The sequence below is a fragment of the Alligator sinensis genome, unplaced genomic scaffold, assembly GCF_000455745.1.
Source record: "Alligator sinensis unplaced genomic scaffold, ASM45574v1 scaffold371_1, whole genome shotgun sequence".
NCBI lineage: Eukaryota > Metazoa > Chordata > Crocodylia > Alligatoridae > Alligator > Alligator sinensis.
This window is the reverse complement of record NW_005842262.1, coordinates 238156-254959: the sequence shown is the minus strand read 5'-3', so window position 1 is coordinate 254959 and position 16804 is coordinate 238156. Positions and strand designations below refer to the sequence as shown.

General features: G+C 42.2%; 1 protein-coding gene and 1 long non-coding RNA gene across 5 annotated transcripts in view; one reads left to right on the top strand and one right to left on the bottom strand.

The window, feature by feature from the left end:
- LOC102383223 overlaps positions 1-16804 on the bottom strand; it is a 100401-nt gene that overhangs the window by 12817 nt on the left and 70780 nt on the right. The gene's annotated exons all lie outside the window — the stretch shown is intronic.
- The window catches only part of MUSK (muscle associated receptor tyrosine kinase), an 82793-nt gene that overhangs the window by 62553 nt on the left and 3436 nt on the right, over positions 1-16804 (top strand). For 3 of the 4 annotated variants that reach the window (XM_006027710.2, XM_025208978.1, XM_025208980.1), the window contains exons 10-16: positions 128-303; positions 2417-2440; positions 4997-5085; positions 5846-6005; positions 7083-7269; positions 9610-9801; positions 15954-16102. In XM_006027710.2, the coding sequence (XP_006027772.1) occupies positions 128-303; positions 2417-2440; positions 4997-5085; positions 5846-6005; positions 7083-7269; positions 9610-9801; positions 15954-16102 (977 nt within the window). The remainder of the gene's footprint in view (positions 1-127; positions 304-2416; positions 2441-4996; positions 5086-5845; positions 6006-7082; positions 7270-9609; positions 9802-15953; positions 16103-16804) is intronic. The other variant, XM_025208979.1, reaches the window with a different exon arrangement.

Genomic DNA, 16804 nt, shown 5'->3' with positions numbered 1-16804 from the left:
GAAAACAACGGAGATAACTCTACTGCCTGAGGATCTCATTGCATAACTCTTGCATGACCTTGTAAATGAATTATTTGCTATCAGGCCACTGACTGCATATTTTGTTGTTCTTCTTAAAATAATGTAGAGAGCACTGCCTTGCGGTGAAGGATCTCTACTGCTTTAAGGAATGGCTTGCAATGGAGGAAAATTCCCAGAAGGGAATTTATAAGCCTGGACTAATGCTGCTGACTCTTCCTGAATGCAACAGGCTTCCCAGCCTACACCAAGACCCCAAGGCCTGCACTAGGATTCCATACCTTGGTAACTGAGAATTGTGCTGTCAATTTGCCTTCCAGCTGTATGAAATGGGGCTGAGGCTTAGCAACAGTTTGGGGAGGAGGGGGAGGCCTGACCCACCTTCCAGTAGAGTTGGCAAGTAATAAGACCAATGTGTGACCTGATTTATAGGCTAATGATGAGGCACCCTCTTTGCAGAGAAAAGGGACTCCATACAGGATTCTCCCTAGGACTGGAGGGTTCTGGTTTGAAGTGGGAGAATTCATCCTCCTTCCACCCAGTAGTAACTGCAGAGGAAAGCTGATATACCTCAATTCTTCTCCCAAGGATTCCCCTTTTTTGTGGGGAGATCTGTGGTATCAGTGTCTGGAGTGGACTGGGGAATCCGGTATAACTCCCAGGGAGTCAGATTGCCAGGGAGAGGAAGCAACTTAAGACCATGAGACTTCTGTCTGCAGTCTACTGGTTTCCCTGGAGGTATAAAGAGTTTGAATCAGCAATGGATTTGGCCCACAGTGGGTGCATCTACATGCCATTAAGTCAATGTGGTAAACTCTGGTGCAGTTCAGTTCATGTAGGAGAAAACTGCTTCTGAGTGAGGGTTTACATATGAGCCTGGGATGGCAGCACTTTGAGCTGGGGCAGAGCAGCCCCGGGCTGACAAGGGGCCCAGGAAATCAGCCCCAGGCTCTGGCTGGTGGTGCCAGGGCTGGCTAGGGCACAAGGGCTAGGTGGCAGGCAGCCCCTGTGCTTTAGCACCCTCGTGCCCCAGCCAGCCCCTGTCACCATCTACATGTGTGTTTTGATGAAGTAAATTACTCTACTGTAGGATAGTACTGTCCCAGACTTAATTAATTTACTGTTCCCTACGTGTAGACTATACCGCTTTACTGTGGAGCTAATTAGTTAACTGCAGAAAGCGCATGTGTCAATGCACCCAGTGGGCACGTCCAGATGAGCATGGTCATTTGTTTCCCTAAAGACAAGTAGCAGCGGCACACCTTGTGCTACTGCTACTTGTCTCTGAGGAATGCCCATGCCACGTGGGCTTTGGCATGCAGCAGGTTACCGTGGGTGGTGTAAGGGAGGCTGGGGCCAGCAACTGTGCTGAGCCTAGCAGCCTTACCTGGGGTCCTGGGGGCTGCAGCCATGGCAGGAAGCCTGGCCAACAGCTGTAGTGTGGCTCTGGTCATGCAGGCTCCAGTTTTGGGCAGTGCACGCTGCTGCCATGTGTGCTTCCCCGTTTTTTTTTGGTGTAGGTTTTTTTGACCCTGGGATCTCCCAGGGTCAACCCCCTCCCCTGTGCTGCAAGGTAGCAGTGAGGGGAATGCCAGATGGATCTGCGACAACATACACTGCAACTCTGTGCCCATCTGGCCATGGCCAGTATGTTTATTTATTAAATCATGGCATCAGACATCCTCTAAAAAGTGGCAATTGTAGAATATGAAATTTACAAATAAAATCAACACTGGAAGGAAACCACAGGTTCCTAATACCAATCTTTAGAGTTGGAAGGGGCCTTTGAAGGGAAGTGCAGCCTTGCAATATATCCAGCTCTACTTTACCCTGTGTTTAACGTGTCAGGTTCTGTGCAAAAGAGTGATGGCAAAAGCAGTCATCAGTTTATTTGAGCTGAGACTGATGTTAGAAGACCTAGCCCCCTTTCCAAACCCGATCTCAAAAATGGCCTACTTGAAAAGATCAGGTTTATTGTGACAGTATTGTCATTTCAAACACCTGCGGTAGTAGCAGAAAAGCAAATAATCAGCATATTGCTGGGAAAGAACATTTCTTCTTGAGAGGTAGTTAGCCTTGTTAGTCTGAAGTGAGGCAGAAGGCAAGGCAGGGCAGGGTAGCACCACAAAAGACTAATGCATTCAGAAATATGTAAGTTTTTGTAGGCAACAGCCTACTTTGTCAGAAGTTTCTGATGAAGCATCTTCATCATAGCACCCGACAGAGTAGGTTGTTGCCTACAAAGGCTTATGCATTTCAGAACAAGGTAGACTCTAAGGTTCACCCTGCCCTAACTTCTCTCTAATCTGTGAGAGAACTGATAGTAGCTGTGCTAGTGACCAAGCTCTTATTTTAACAAATAGACTATCAGTTGCTTACGTATGTCTTTTTTTTTCAGATTTTAAGAAGGAAAATATAACCAGTAAGTAGATTCCCTTATGATTTACATCTAGATGCCTTGAATTGATAGATGCAATGTTGCCAGCCCTCAAAGCATTTGGGGCCATTCCACCTTTTTGGTACCTAAGTGAATGGAGGCATCTAACTGTGATTCAATTCCACCCTGCCCGAGTGCCTAAAACAACATTAATGCGAATGGTGGGTTGCTCTTTCTCCTTCTTGATGCCTTTTGTAATTTAGTCTTCAGGCTGACCTGATGGTGCGTAACAAAAGCAAACAGTTTTTCAGGGATTCAAGCAAGGTGGAACAAGAATATACATAGGCACTTAATAGGTGGAGGAAGATCTGACCCTTGGTGTTTTAATTTGAGGCCCACCTGGAATCAGCCACTAACCCTCTATTTTTCAGGTTTCATTTGAGAGGGAAAAAAATAAGTTTCTAGCCTTTGGGGAAGTGGAGAATTGTGACTCCCTAAACATTTCAATATCGGGAGGCAAAAACCCAGCACAACAATTTCAGTCCCATGTTTTGAGGAGGCCCTGACTCCTGGTTTGTGAACCTTTGGTGGCTGGCAATGCTGACAATATTTCAGGTTTAAAATATTTGCAGCGTATGTTTTTGTTATGGCCAGGCAATATTTTTGTAGTATGATACTTCTGTGCCTACTCCGGTGCCTCTGATTTCATAAACTGAGCAGACCTTTACTTTGCTGTGGACTAAAATGTGTGTATGCAACCCCTCATTCTGGCACCTGAAGGCTCATTTTTAAAGACAGTGAGTTAAGCTCTGCTGCCACTTAATGTTCTGTAACGCTTGAGAAGTGCTCAGATACTACAGCATGCATGCATTCAATGGAAAAATCAATAGAATAAAAGTAGTCTTTTCTCTATAACTTTTCTTTAAGGGTTTGCTTCTAGTATCAGCTACTCCTCCCCTGCTCCTTGTTACCATAATGCATCCCTTTTATGGTGTGCAGGGAGAACTGGCTTAATTCACTGCAGCTGCCCCGTCCCTGTTACCTGGACAATCCTTGCATTTAAGGAATACATACAGCTGCGGTTATTCCTTTGTGCAAAAGGAAAGAGAGCAATGTATATACACATGTGCATGCCTGTGAGTGTGAGTCACCCCCGCTATACTTCTCTCCAGACAGATTTTTTAAATGCTGTGTCAGGTCAAAAGAAGGGCTGTGTAAACATGCTACCTTTTAGCTTTTTGTCAAGAGTACTCTGCATCACCATCTTATTCAGCTGATCTGTTCTCTGTGTTTATTTAATCTTATCTCATGGCATTAGGTACAAAACTAAGATTTTACTCCTTTTTTATTATGGTACCATTGTCAGGTCCATGGAGTTATTGGGACTTGTTCTCACCAAATGTCCTACTCAGTCTATTCCTTTTGTAATTAAAAGGGTTAATAATATAATAATAATAATAATAATAATAATAATAATAAAGCCAGAAAATACAGTCAGTGTCCCAAAGAGTTTAGCATGGGGTCAATGTACCTAAACCCACTAGATGCTTTTGAAAATTCCCTAAATTCCTTACAGCCAATTCTTTACAATTAGATAAACAAGTCTAGTAAATAATACTTTTTATGTACAAGGTTACATTAAATTGTTAAATTCTAATAGCTTCCCTTCTTTTTTCCTAAATTTTAAAAGGAATGGTTCTTTTTATGTGGTGGAGCAGAGGCGGGCAATTATTTTGGGTAGAGGGCTGCTTATTGAGTTTTGGCAAGCCATCAAGGGCAGTGTGACAGGCAGCCCAGGGCAGATGCATATTCATTTTCTAAAATTTTTAGGAGCCCCATGGGCTGGATAGAATGGCCTGGTGGGCCGCATCTGGCATTTTGCCCACCCCTGTGGTGGAGTTTAACAATATGGACTTGTTACATATATCTGTATATGAAATTTATAGAGAAGTGATTCTTAACCAGGGTGTTGTTGGATCCTTTTAAGGGTGATACGAGACGTCATGCAACATTAGCACTGTTAACTGGGCAAAAACCTACACCTGATTCACAAGAGTAACTGAGAGATTTCAAACAGGAATTATCGGCATCAAAAACATTCTGACCTGTCTTTCTGAGGTCTTTGCAACAGAAGAATTGCTGTTTTTTTCCATTGTCAAAAAATGAGTAAAGCTAAGAACTGGCATTTTCCAAGGGGTGCCTTAAGTCTAACAAGGGGTGTCTTGAGTCTAAAAAAGGTTGAGAACCATGTTACAGAGATACTCTTGGTACTGTTTAAATGAAGGTCAGGGTTGCAATGGAGGGAAGTGAAGGGGATAAATAAGATGAAGTTTTCAGAGTGACTGGAACCTGAATGCATCTCATTTACACTAGTTTAAATCCATCTCCTCCTTTGGAGTTACACTAGATTAACCCTGCTGTAATGAGCTAAGAAGCAGTTCCAAGTGAATGGAAGTCTAGGTAGTCTCTTAAGTGGAAGGCTAAGTTGCTTGGCCATGTTAATGCTCCCAAGGCTTCCCTGCTTCTAATCAGGAGTTATCATCATTACACTGCTGCAGTGCATGGTCTTACTTTCCTTGTTCGAATGCTCTTTGTCCACAGCAAAGTGCTACAAAGGCAATGGGCGGTTCTACCAGGGTCCTGTCAATGTCACAGCCTCTGGTGTTCCTTGTCAGAGGTGGAGTGAGCAGGTAAAGCATCCATTTCTTCAGATCTAAAAGAATGGCTGAATGTATAGCCCAGTTCTCAGACTCAGGCACTCACATCCCACTGAAAGGGAGTTGGACCCATGTTCCCTTAGGATGCTCTAAAAATCCTGGCTTAACTATGTAACAGGCCTAGAGCCTCTTTGAGAGCTGTGGCACACTCAACTCTGCTGTAGGAAGTGTGGGAAAAGATGGCATGTGTGATAGCCAGGCCCGGGCCAGATGCCTGCAAAGCATCTCCCTGCAGCATGACAGCCTGAAAACTCTTTGTATTTATGCCAAGTGCCAGTGACCCCAATGTGGGATGGTATGGCAGCTGCAGATCAGTTGGGAACAAAAGGTCCCTTATTCCTGGGCCTTGTACCCCATAGCAGCAAGCAAAGGGTACAAGAGCCACAGTGCTAGCTGCACGCTGCTGAAGGATTCCCTTATGCTGAGATGACCACTCTGTGCGGCTTCTGCTACACAGAAGAACCATTACAGTAACGCTTTCAATCATTTCATATGGCCTAATAAAGATATAATCATTACCCACCTGAAGACTCATTACCAAGGCACTGAGCAAATTCTGTAGAGACTGAGAAGCAGAAGCGAGGTACTTAAATGGGGTGTCTTCATTCACCAATTAAGTAGGTGTTTTTCATTTACCAATTAAGTAGGTGTTTTACAGTGTTAGCATTTCACATCAATGGCTGCCTTGCTTACATTCGGAAAAAGAGTAATCTAATTTCCTTCTCACCACAAGGCACCCCATTTGCACAGAAGGACCCCTCAGGTTTTCCCAGAGCTCTTCAATGCCGAAAACTATTGCCGTAATCCAGGAGGTGAGAATGAGCGACCCTGGTGTTACACAAAGGATCCCTCTGTAAACTGGGAATACTGCAGTGTTCCTCTTTGTGGAGATGGTAAGGGACTGCGGCTGACAACTTTGGACAGCAGTTCTCCTTGTAGGATTCCCATTAAGCACTGACACATAAAAACCTTCCAGGTCTGTTTTACCCTAATAGTCACCTCAATGTTTGTAGCTATTTGCATTGACTTCAGAGGGAACACAATATAGCCCTTCAAGTTCAGAGTGCTTTACCAAACAACCCAGCCTCACAGAACCCTTGACTAACAGATATTTCTTCACATTACAGATGAGAAGTGGGGGCAGAGAAGCCAAGTGTTTTGCTCTTGCAAATCACAGCACGAACTATGGTCAAGGAGAGAGGAACTTAGAATAGAATATGGCGAAACATTTTGGGTGTAATTTTCATCATTGATGAAAAATACAGATTCAGGTTGAATGAAATATTTCATGAATCCATGTATATTTTGCCAGGTTTATTTCAGTAAAAAAAAAACAACCCTGAAACAATGTTGAAAATCCAAATGCTTTGTTTCTTCATTTTTATAAACAAAATCTTTTTGATCTTCAATTTTGATTTTCTATTTTATACACAAAACCCCCTAAAAAACCCCTCTGAAAATGAAACGTTTGTATCCAACACTGTATCCAACCTCTGGCCATTTTATTTTTGCTACTGGCTGGTTTGCTAAAAAATCCAATTCTTCATATATGTTGGGATTTTAAACTATCACAAGAATACCAAACTGTTCAAAATACACTTTAACAAAGGCTTCTTTTCCCCCCACTTTCACGAAGCAGAGATCAGAAGCACGGGTCTTCATGAACCGAAGCTACCTTGCTTTGGCTGCACTCGAGAAGGAATGAACAAGGCAACCTAACTTAGTTTTCCTTCTAAGTCCTGGTCATTGCATTTACAAATTAGCTGACTTCTGGGATAGCCCTGAGAGAGCTAACTTAATAATTACTTGTATATTCATGGTGGGTTATTTTTTTGAAAGGCATAACCACACTAAGAATTTTTGACATCACAAAATGACCTTGATAACAGGCTAATGTTACAAGCATCTTTTAAAGAAAAGTCCAGTAGCATTTCAGAGGGGTGCACTCACTGTTTTTGTTTTCATTACAGCTTCTTTTACACAAGGAACTAAAAACCCAAGTGCAGAGACTCCAAATCTCCCTCCTCCTCCTTTCTCCCCTACATACTCCATGACTGTCATTATTTCCATCATCTCCAGCTTTGCACTGATAGTGATCTTCGTTATTGTTGCTCTTATTTGCTGCCGGAGAAGAAAACAATGGAAAAACAAAAAGAGGTATGACCTAAGATTTCTTGGTGCAGGCAAGGAAAGAGAGCTATCAATAGTCATAAGTCACGTAGAATTTACTAAAGCAAATTCAGCTTTGAAACAGGAATTGTAGATGTAATTTCAGTGCTCATTAAGTTGTGATACAAGGAAGACATGTAAGTTGTTCTCAAATATTTGTTTTGTAGTCTGAGTGGAAAAGTCATAAGAGTAAACTGATTAAATCTACTTTAGAAGTCCGCATTTTCTTTCGACCAACAGGGTTGCACACACTGTTCAATGTGTTTTATATTAAAAGGTGATCATGCAAAGGGAAATATTAAATTGTAAATGCTTTGGGGCAGAGAGATGTCTGCTAGTACCTGCCATAGAGTTCTCAATCTGACTGAAACATCTGGCTGCTACTTGAAAATGAATATCATATTAATAATAATAAGATTCTACATCAAGCAGATTGAAGATCCTCATATTCTTCCCTGGGACCCGGGGACAAGGAACAGCAGCATTCTGCTTCCCTTATGAGTCTTTTGGAGAATGTCGATGCTTGTCCAGTGTTACAGGTCTCCTACATACTTCTAGTTAAGGAGAATGGTATTTGATTTTAAATTCTCAGCACAGCGAAACAAGGAAATGGTGATTTCAGCTAGAGTACAGCCAAGACAGCCATATGAATTTTGCTACAGCTGAAACTAGTTGGGACTTGATGTAACCCTAAGAGATTGTTTAACAAAGGTACCTGGCCACATATGTAAACAGTTAAGCAAATTCATTGGTTCAGTTCTGAATGGAAAACAAAGTTCTGGTTTGGCAGGCAATTGACAGATTAAAGCAGCATTTCCCAAACCTTGTGTGTTTATGTCCCACTGTAGGCAGTCAGGTACTCTCATGCCTCTTGTACTTCAACTACTGCCCCTGCTTCCCTTGCTGCTGATTCCCCCCACTACTGATACCCCTCACCAGCTGCTGTCACTGGCAAGGGGAGACAATGGTAGCTGAAGTGGGGAGAGGGTGTGACAGAGGCTGAAGTAGGGAGATACTGCTGTGATTCACATGTTCCCACTAGGAAATGTTCAGGTCCACCCTGCCTCCCCTGGGGGGGCACGCATCACAGTTTAGCAAATGCTGAATTAAAGAATCAGTTGTGCAGATCAAGCCTGGCTTTGAAAGTAAGGACCAGGTCTTCTAGGCCATATTTGCCATTCTAAAATTGTAAAACTTTCCTCCTTGGCAAGAACACTATTCAGTAGGTTATTGGACATTGTTAAGGGTTGAATGATCAAAGGGGAAGAAAGGAACAGAAAAAGACGCAAATAAATACGAAAAAAGAATCTTTGAATTAAATTTCTCCTGTTGCCAGGCATTACTCCACAGACTTTTCAGTGAATACACTAGACATTATCTAGACATGAATCCTCATCCACTTAAAACAAATTCCACAGCCTCAACCCTAAGCCTCTGTGGTTAATAGCCAACAGTGTTTATGAATCAGACCAAGGATTTTTCCAGTCTAGATTCCTTCTGTTGTCAAAAACTGAAAGGCGCCTTTTTTGTAAAGGCGTGTCAATGTGCAGGGCACTTTGTTTATTATTCAGGATAATGCTTCCTGGGTATCATTGCTTTTTGTAGGGTTCTCAAAGACGTTTAGGTCTTCTGTCTTCATATTGCTGCTCCACAATACCAATATGGTCCTAAAACCTCTTAAACAGACAAATATTTCTTGCTCACATGGGTCATTCCATTGCTACCTCAACATGACTAATCATAGGAGAAAGAGATCAGCCCCATACGTGAGGATGTACTAGATTGGATTCTGGCCTGGCAAGCTGACAGGCTCAGCCCAGAAATAAGAAGAAAATTGGAAATGGATCAGAAGTAACAATTCAGTGTCATGAGACAACAGTACACAATTAATAAACTAAGGACAGATGGCAAAATGCCCAATAAAGCAGGGTGCTCATAGAGAGGTGCATAGCTCCATGTTAAGGGGTGCTATGCATCAAAGATAGTCCCCAAGTACAGTTTCACCTGAGTGTGCCATGCTGAACATGGACATGCTGGCAGGAGCACAGAGGGCATGGCAAAGACAAGAGGCCCGAATCTGTGCTGAAATTCCCATTCTTGTGGCAAATCATTTCTACCACTGCAGACTAGGACAAGAAGCGATAGGCTGTCTTTTGAAGGATTGCAACTGACTCCACATATGCCAAGAGGCCCTGTGGGGTCTTTTTGTACCACATTTCTCTAGTCATCCAGGGTCAAACATCAAATGAGATGAAAAAATGTTGTCACCTGGCAGAGTAATATCTACATGATTTCACCTAACCATTGATTCCTTGTCCCTCAATTCAGGGAATCAGAGGCACCAGCACTTACAACTCTTCCCTCCGAGCTCTTACTGGACAGACTTCATCCTAATCCTATGTACCAGCGTATGCCACTTCTCCTGAATCCTAAATTGCTCAGCCTGGAATATCCAAGAAACAACATTGAATATGTGAGGGATATTGGAGAAGGAGCATTTGGAAGAGTCTTTCAAGCAAGGTAAAGGTCCTGCTAGTGAGTACTCCCTAGTGCTCACAATTAGATGCCATAACTGTCTGGCCAGAGTACTGAAAACAGGAAACCACTGGCTCATATACTCAACGTGCCATAGAGAAATGCACAATTCAAATAAAAATGAAATATTCATATATGAAAGCATAACAACAGCTCACTTATTTCTATTGTTAATCATTTTTTCATCGTTATTTAGCAAAATAGTCTTGTAAACGTTCCCATTCTCCTCCTGTTTATTAGATAGGGAAGGTCAGGTACTCCCACAAAACCAGTTTAAGGTGGCAGCTCAGTTTATCATGCATTGAGTACAATGATATAACTCTTCCTGTTGTTACTGAGAGTGATTTGTTGTGATGATATTGTATGCTTCAGGATTTTCAGTTTTGGGCCCCACACTTTAAGAAAGATGTGGGCAAATTTGAAAGAGCCCAGGGTAGAGCAGCAAAAATGACAAGACGCCTGGAGAGCATGACTTATGAAGAAAGATTGACTCTGACGGTGGGCAAGCATCGGAGCAGGCTCCCTAGAGAAATTGTAGAATCTCCATCCCTAGAAAATGTCAAGAGCAGGTTGGACAGGCATTCGGCTGGAATGGTTTAGTCTGAGATCATCCTGCCTTGAGTAAGAGGCTGGATTAGGTGCATGGCATAACTAGGGCAGGGCAACTGGGGCAGCTGCCCCAGGTACCAATTTAGGGGGCATGAGGGAAAAAAATGGCCACTGTTACCACCGCACAATCATGCCAGCAGCAATCAGAAGACACACCACTGTCTCACACCACTGCCTGAGTTTGGCAGCTGGCCCAGCCCTACACGTGACCAAATGACCTTATGAGGTCCCTTCCGGCCCTACTTTCCTATGTGATTCCATGAGAAGTGATATGAAGCTTAAATGCTGTCAGTTATTCCATTCTCTTACAGGTTAAGCATGATGGACAGAAAAGAATATTCTGCTGCAACTTGTTAATTATGGTGTTCTGTTCAGCAAAATTGAAGTCTTCCTCTTTCACAGAATGGCTGCAACAGCTGATATTTTTAAGTTTATAGTATGAAAATAGTCTGCACTAAATATGGATAGTTCTACTGTTGACAAGCTTATTAGGAAATGAATGATGGGTAGACTACATTTTTTTCAATGGGGAAATACTTGTGATGGATGCAAGAAATATTTTTAATGAAGAGATGGAGAGGAAGTGTGGGCATGCATTTATTTATATGGGGAGTGTTAAAAATAACAGTTTAAAGGGCATGCAGTGGGAAATCACAGATACTTAGCTTATGATTGATTGTTTGCTGGGGTTATTTGACCCCAGCAGTCTTTCCTGCCCAGGGCAGGGGGGCTGGACCGGATGATCTCACAAGGTCCCTTCCAGCTCTAAACTTCTGTGAATCTGTGAGCTTTGATGGCTAAACTGGATGAGTTAAATTTGAAGTGACAACAAAGCATACTAGGGCAGAGTTTCAGCTATGTTCCAGATGCTGTATGCCATGCTGATGATGCAAAGCTCCCCTAAACCCAGTGTATGTGAATTTTAAAACAAACCCAAAGAGCATGCTGTTGAATATAGCTCATTATTTTATTTCATCCTGGGCAAAATTCACCCCTAGAGAGAGGCAAAACAAGGATTATCCCCCTACTTGAGTGCCACTCAAGCTCTATTTTGAGAGTTTTAAGGAGGACTTAATACTACATAGGCTTTCTTTGTACTAGTCCTCTGAATGGAGGTCAGTATCACCCTTCTCCCCCCCGCAAAAAAAAAAAGGAACACAGCCTTTATAAATCTCTTCAAGCTCCATTTATGCTCTGTTGGTCTCCGGTACACTGGATATGTGTGATGTAGCACTTCGTGCTGGCATATCAGTGCCCTTTTTTAATTACTTTCAATCAAACCCTTCTAGCTATATTTAAAGAAAAAAAAAGGAGAAAGGCAGCACATGTATGAAAAACATCCTATCTAGTGTTTAGACCAGAGGTGCTCAATCCCTGGCCCATGGACCAGATATGGCCTCCAACACCATGTCATCTGGCCCATGGGGTTCCCCATGGGTCCTAGCTCCACTTGCTGGATTGGGCATGCGGGGTGACATGGGGACTAACGCCAGCATATGGGGCCAAGTGGAGGCAGTGTGTGGGGTCTGATCCAGCTCACGAACCAGCCCGGTGCCATTCAAGTGGCCTGCAGGGCCAAATGATTGCACACCACTGATTTAGACAATGGAAAGATCCTCTCCTTTGCCAATGACTGTTTAAATTGGTTTTTTGGGGGAGTTCCAGCCCTCCTGATTTCTGAATGGGTTTTTTGGTATGATCTTCTCACTCCCAGTAGCATGTTAATTTAGCATGCTTCAGAAGCTTTTCATTTGCTAGGCAAATGGAAGAACTTGGCCCTACTGTACAGCCCTGGCAGGTAAAAGATACAATGAATCTTTGGCCTGGCAGTATTGAAGATAACACCTTCATGGATCACTAAAGCTGCCAAAGTTAAATTATTCCCTTCAGCCTTCGAAAACAAACTGCAATGCATTGGCCTATGTGTGTTAAATCGATGTCTCGGACTAAATATAGTAAGCTTCCTATTTCTCCTTGTCTAATATTTCATCCCTGTAAACATACTTCTACGCATGGTGCCAATAATCTCTTTGCCAGTTGGCTTGCCTAGAATTCTGATTCAATGTTTACTTATTCTTGGGTCAAGCAACATGTCAGGACAGGAAGTGACTGGCTATTATTTACTGGCTACTTCTGAAAAGCTGCCATGTTTGCTAAGAACTAACTCACGCTGCAAGAGAATGAGGATGTAACAAGTTACCTTCACATTTGTCTTTATCATGCTCAAGTCTGTCCTGTCTGCATGGCTATGGCCAGGTCAAGGCCTTCTGCTTTCAAGGCTGCCGAGTATTTCCTTGTGCTCACTAACAGTCAGCTAATAGCTCTCAAGATAGGTCTGATTTGTTATGGACCAACATGCAGATTTCTTCTAGAGCTGGAGCTAAATGGTCTGGGCTCAGTCTATCAAAACTTGCTAAATTCTTAGATAAAGACTGTGGTTGGCAACCCTATTTCTCTGGCACAACAGCTCTTTCTACCATAAAGACTCTCTGTCTGTGCAGGAGAGAGAGCTGTCTCAGGGGCTAGTCTGTGCCTGTGGAAACCCATCCAGAAATCAGGATGGCTGGAACTTCTCCAGTGCAAACCTCATCAGCTTCCACTTCAAGTGCAAGGGGTACTTCTTCACTCCGCCTTTCCTAATATAAACAGAGAGCAGCATTCACAAATAAAATATAACAAAAGAAGAACAGCGTAATCCTCTACCAACACCAGTACATCATTGTCCCTTGGGAGAGGGAGGAAGAAATTGAATGAACTGCATGTCATAACCATGTTGCTTATGGCACTCATGAAAGAGTCTCAGATACCATAGCCATTGGATTCAGGGTCTACAACTCTGTATGACTGGTCTGACCTCTGCACTGGTAGACAGCTTAAAACCAAAGCAGTCACAGTTCTTTCCAGAGCTGTGCAGATTCCCTGGAGGGAGAGGAGACATTAATATCTTTTTTTCGTCATGTATACCCTTGTGCACCAACAGCTGACTATTTAATCCAAGCACTGAAGAAAGCATTAAAGAGATATACTGGTGAAAATAGCTGTTGGTATAACCTTGTTCCAGGAGGTAATGGCCAGTTGGGCAGGAGGCCCTCAGTTTTCAGACTTGGAAACTTGAAATCCTTTGTTAACTTCAGAATAAGTAGCCTCCTAGTACTGTCCTACAACTGTCTCTGTTTCAGCCTGGAAAGATCATTCATTGAAATTAAAGAGGTTGATCTCTGTATTTGTACGAAGTGGGCTAATAAAGACACCAATTATGTCCAAACTGTGGCAGTTTTCTGCCATATGAATACTTGTCCATTAAGAGCTGGTCTGAGATCATTGAGACAATTTACACAGAGTAAAAATCCCCTGTGAACAAAGCCCCAAGGATACTGCTTATGTCCCACTTACATTTCACTCTCAGAGATCAGACAACACATGGTTTATTGCTGGCCTTGCAATAAACAAAATGTGAAATCCGTGCCAACCTTTTATTTTTCTACCATATAAGCTCATGTAAGCTACTAATGGGGTGTAATGAACCCCCAATACCAATCAGAAGACATGAGACCCCTTATCTCTTTCATACTTTGGTTATTAATAGAAAGAATGATACAGATCATTTACTCTCAAGCACCAAAATATGTGATATTGGCCAGCACATGAAAAGGGTATTCTCCCTCTTCATAGAGTAGAAGGTTCCATACACTCCCCCCCTCCCATTTTTGCAAATGAATGTTGAATCAGTTTTATTGCTCCTGAGTGCTGGAACTCAATGGGCAATCTTTTCAGCTGTGATATTGCTGCCCTGCGAGATTTCCTTTTAGATGGGCATTATGCCATTCTCTGACATTTGACAATGATCTGACATTTACCATGTCCAAGTACATCTGTTGCAAAGCCATATGTCTGGAGTAGATGACAAGGAAACTGGAAGTTTGCTTTGGAAATTAGAACCTGCCCAATGCTACTGGACAGTAAAATAAGCTGACGTTTAAGTAATGGGTGATCAGTAAATCTAGGAAAGTAACACGAATCCCAAAGAGATGCCACCTTCTATAGGCATTAGCAGGCTACGTCTAGACATAATATTTTCGTGTTGAGCACCTGCCTTCCACGTCTCCCTGGGTATGAAATATTGTGGCTAATAAAATTCATGATATACCTCAACTGTTTACAGAGTAGAAAGTTCCTGAGCTTTGGAAATGACCATCTCAAAACCTCTGGCAAGCTTGGGAGCCAGCATCTTTAATTACAAGTCTTGAGTACAGAATGCCCTGTAAATTTGAAAATGAAAATGTTTATATTACAATAATCTCTAGAGGCTCCAAATAAGAAAGCAGCCTCATTTTTGAAGACACACTAAATACACATACGCAGTGAGTGGCAGCCTGTCCCCATGAAGCTTTAGCTTTAGCTTATCTTCTCTGACAAGATATTGGCTTTCCCTAAGTCTTAAAGAGGTCAGTGGAAGAAGCAGGAAGAGAACCAAGGTATCATGACTTCCCAACTCATGCTGTATTTACCAGTGGGTCTACAACATGGTACAAAATCTGGTCTTGGGTGGACCTGAAACACTGGTGTTCCCTCAAAGACATCCACCTTCTAGAGCTGGTACAGTGTGCAAGAGTCACTGGCTGGGGGACTATAATCTTCTTTGTAAGCACAAACAGGCATACTGAGAGTCACTATGGTGCCATCTATCTTACAGACAATGTAGATATCTCTTACCCAGAGCTGCACAAAATGTTGTGCTTGAATAGCCTGCCTGCTGTAAGATGCAATCCTGGGGCAACTGAAATACTAGTTTGTTTGTTTTTCTGGACCCCAAAAAAGGTGGGAAGAAGCTTTGAAAATGTTTAAATATTCTATTTCAACATTTTTGATACTGAACTTTTTTACTGTTGTTGTCAAAAAGGTTAAAATAGACCTACACATTATATTAAATGGTTCATGGAATGGGATATTTTATTTGGTACCAATTTTTCAGTTCAAGCCTCTGTCCAAAAAATCAGTTATCCACACAGACCCTCACTTATCCTGATTTAGGGCATGGACACATGGACAAGCTATTGTGAAGTAAAGGAAGGTGGTATTTTACAGTGCATCGCCTGCTCTGTAGTAATTATGCATGTGTACATCTTATCCTGTAGCAATGGAATCTGACTTGCAGTAGATTAGGCCTCAATGAAAGAGGGGTACATTATGGCAAGCTTTCATTTACTGCTGGGCAAAAGCATGTACATAGGCAGTTATCACAAAGTAACTAACGTATGGTAAAGCCTTGGCCTCCTTTATCACAGGGTAACTTGTTCACACATCCATATCCTTAGATGAACTCTCCCTAAAGGTGAAATGCAGATATTCTTCTGTTCATGTTCCTTCAGTCCTTGTCCCTTCTTCACACTGTCCAACAACACTGCATTTCAATTCTAATGCACATCAGAGCTTTGAAAAACCTCGCATCCCTGTTTTTATCGGTAACTGAAGATGAAGTTTGGGCATTACTTCTCCCTTGTGCTCATATACTTTCTCTCTCTCCTTAGGGCTCCTGGATTGCTTCCTTATGAGCCATTCACTATGGTGGCAGTGAAAATGCTGAAGGAAGAAGCATCAGCAGACATGCAGGCTGATTTCCAGAGGGAGGCAGCTCTCATGGCAGAATTTGATAACCCAAATATTGTCAAACTTTTAGGTACGAAACCATAATGTGAAGCTTTTGGGTTCTGGTCTTTTAAGGAAACCATTTGCTATCTGCTACACTTCAGAAAATATAATGCATGTAGGGTCACTCTAGGAAACTGAAATTTGCTTTTTCAAGCCCCTTCCATTTTGTCCTAATTGGCACATATTTGAAAAATTAACTTTAATGCAATTTTATTTACAATTAAGGAAATAAAAAATATCTAAATCCTACTGAGGAACTTGCATCACCACTTCACTGCAGAAATGCATTTCTCTGCATGCTTCTGAAAGATGTAGGTTTCTAGTTTTATCTATGGGCACAAATAAACTGGCTAGAGTTGCAGGTACAAAAAACAGGGACAAATCTTGACCACAAACTGTCTCTGTTACTTTTATGCCATGAAGAAATCTACCAACAAACAAGTTTTAGTCTAGAAAGCTTTATCATCTACATATCATAGAGACCATTAATAGGCATCATCACATGAACCTGCTGTGGATAGTTGTGACCTTCATCGTCAAGCAATCAAATGTTTTGGTATGGCAAATACACTTTTTAGCCATTTATAAGAGCAGGAGGAGCTGCGGCTGGTATCCGTTACAATATACTTGTTTTGCTACAGAATCATGCAGACATAATAATCCCATCCATGGGTGAATCCAGGATTTTGTAAAGAGGGGTGTGGGAGCAGCCACCAGCACTGCAGGGGTG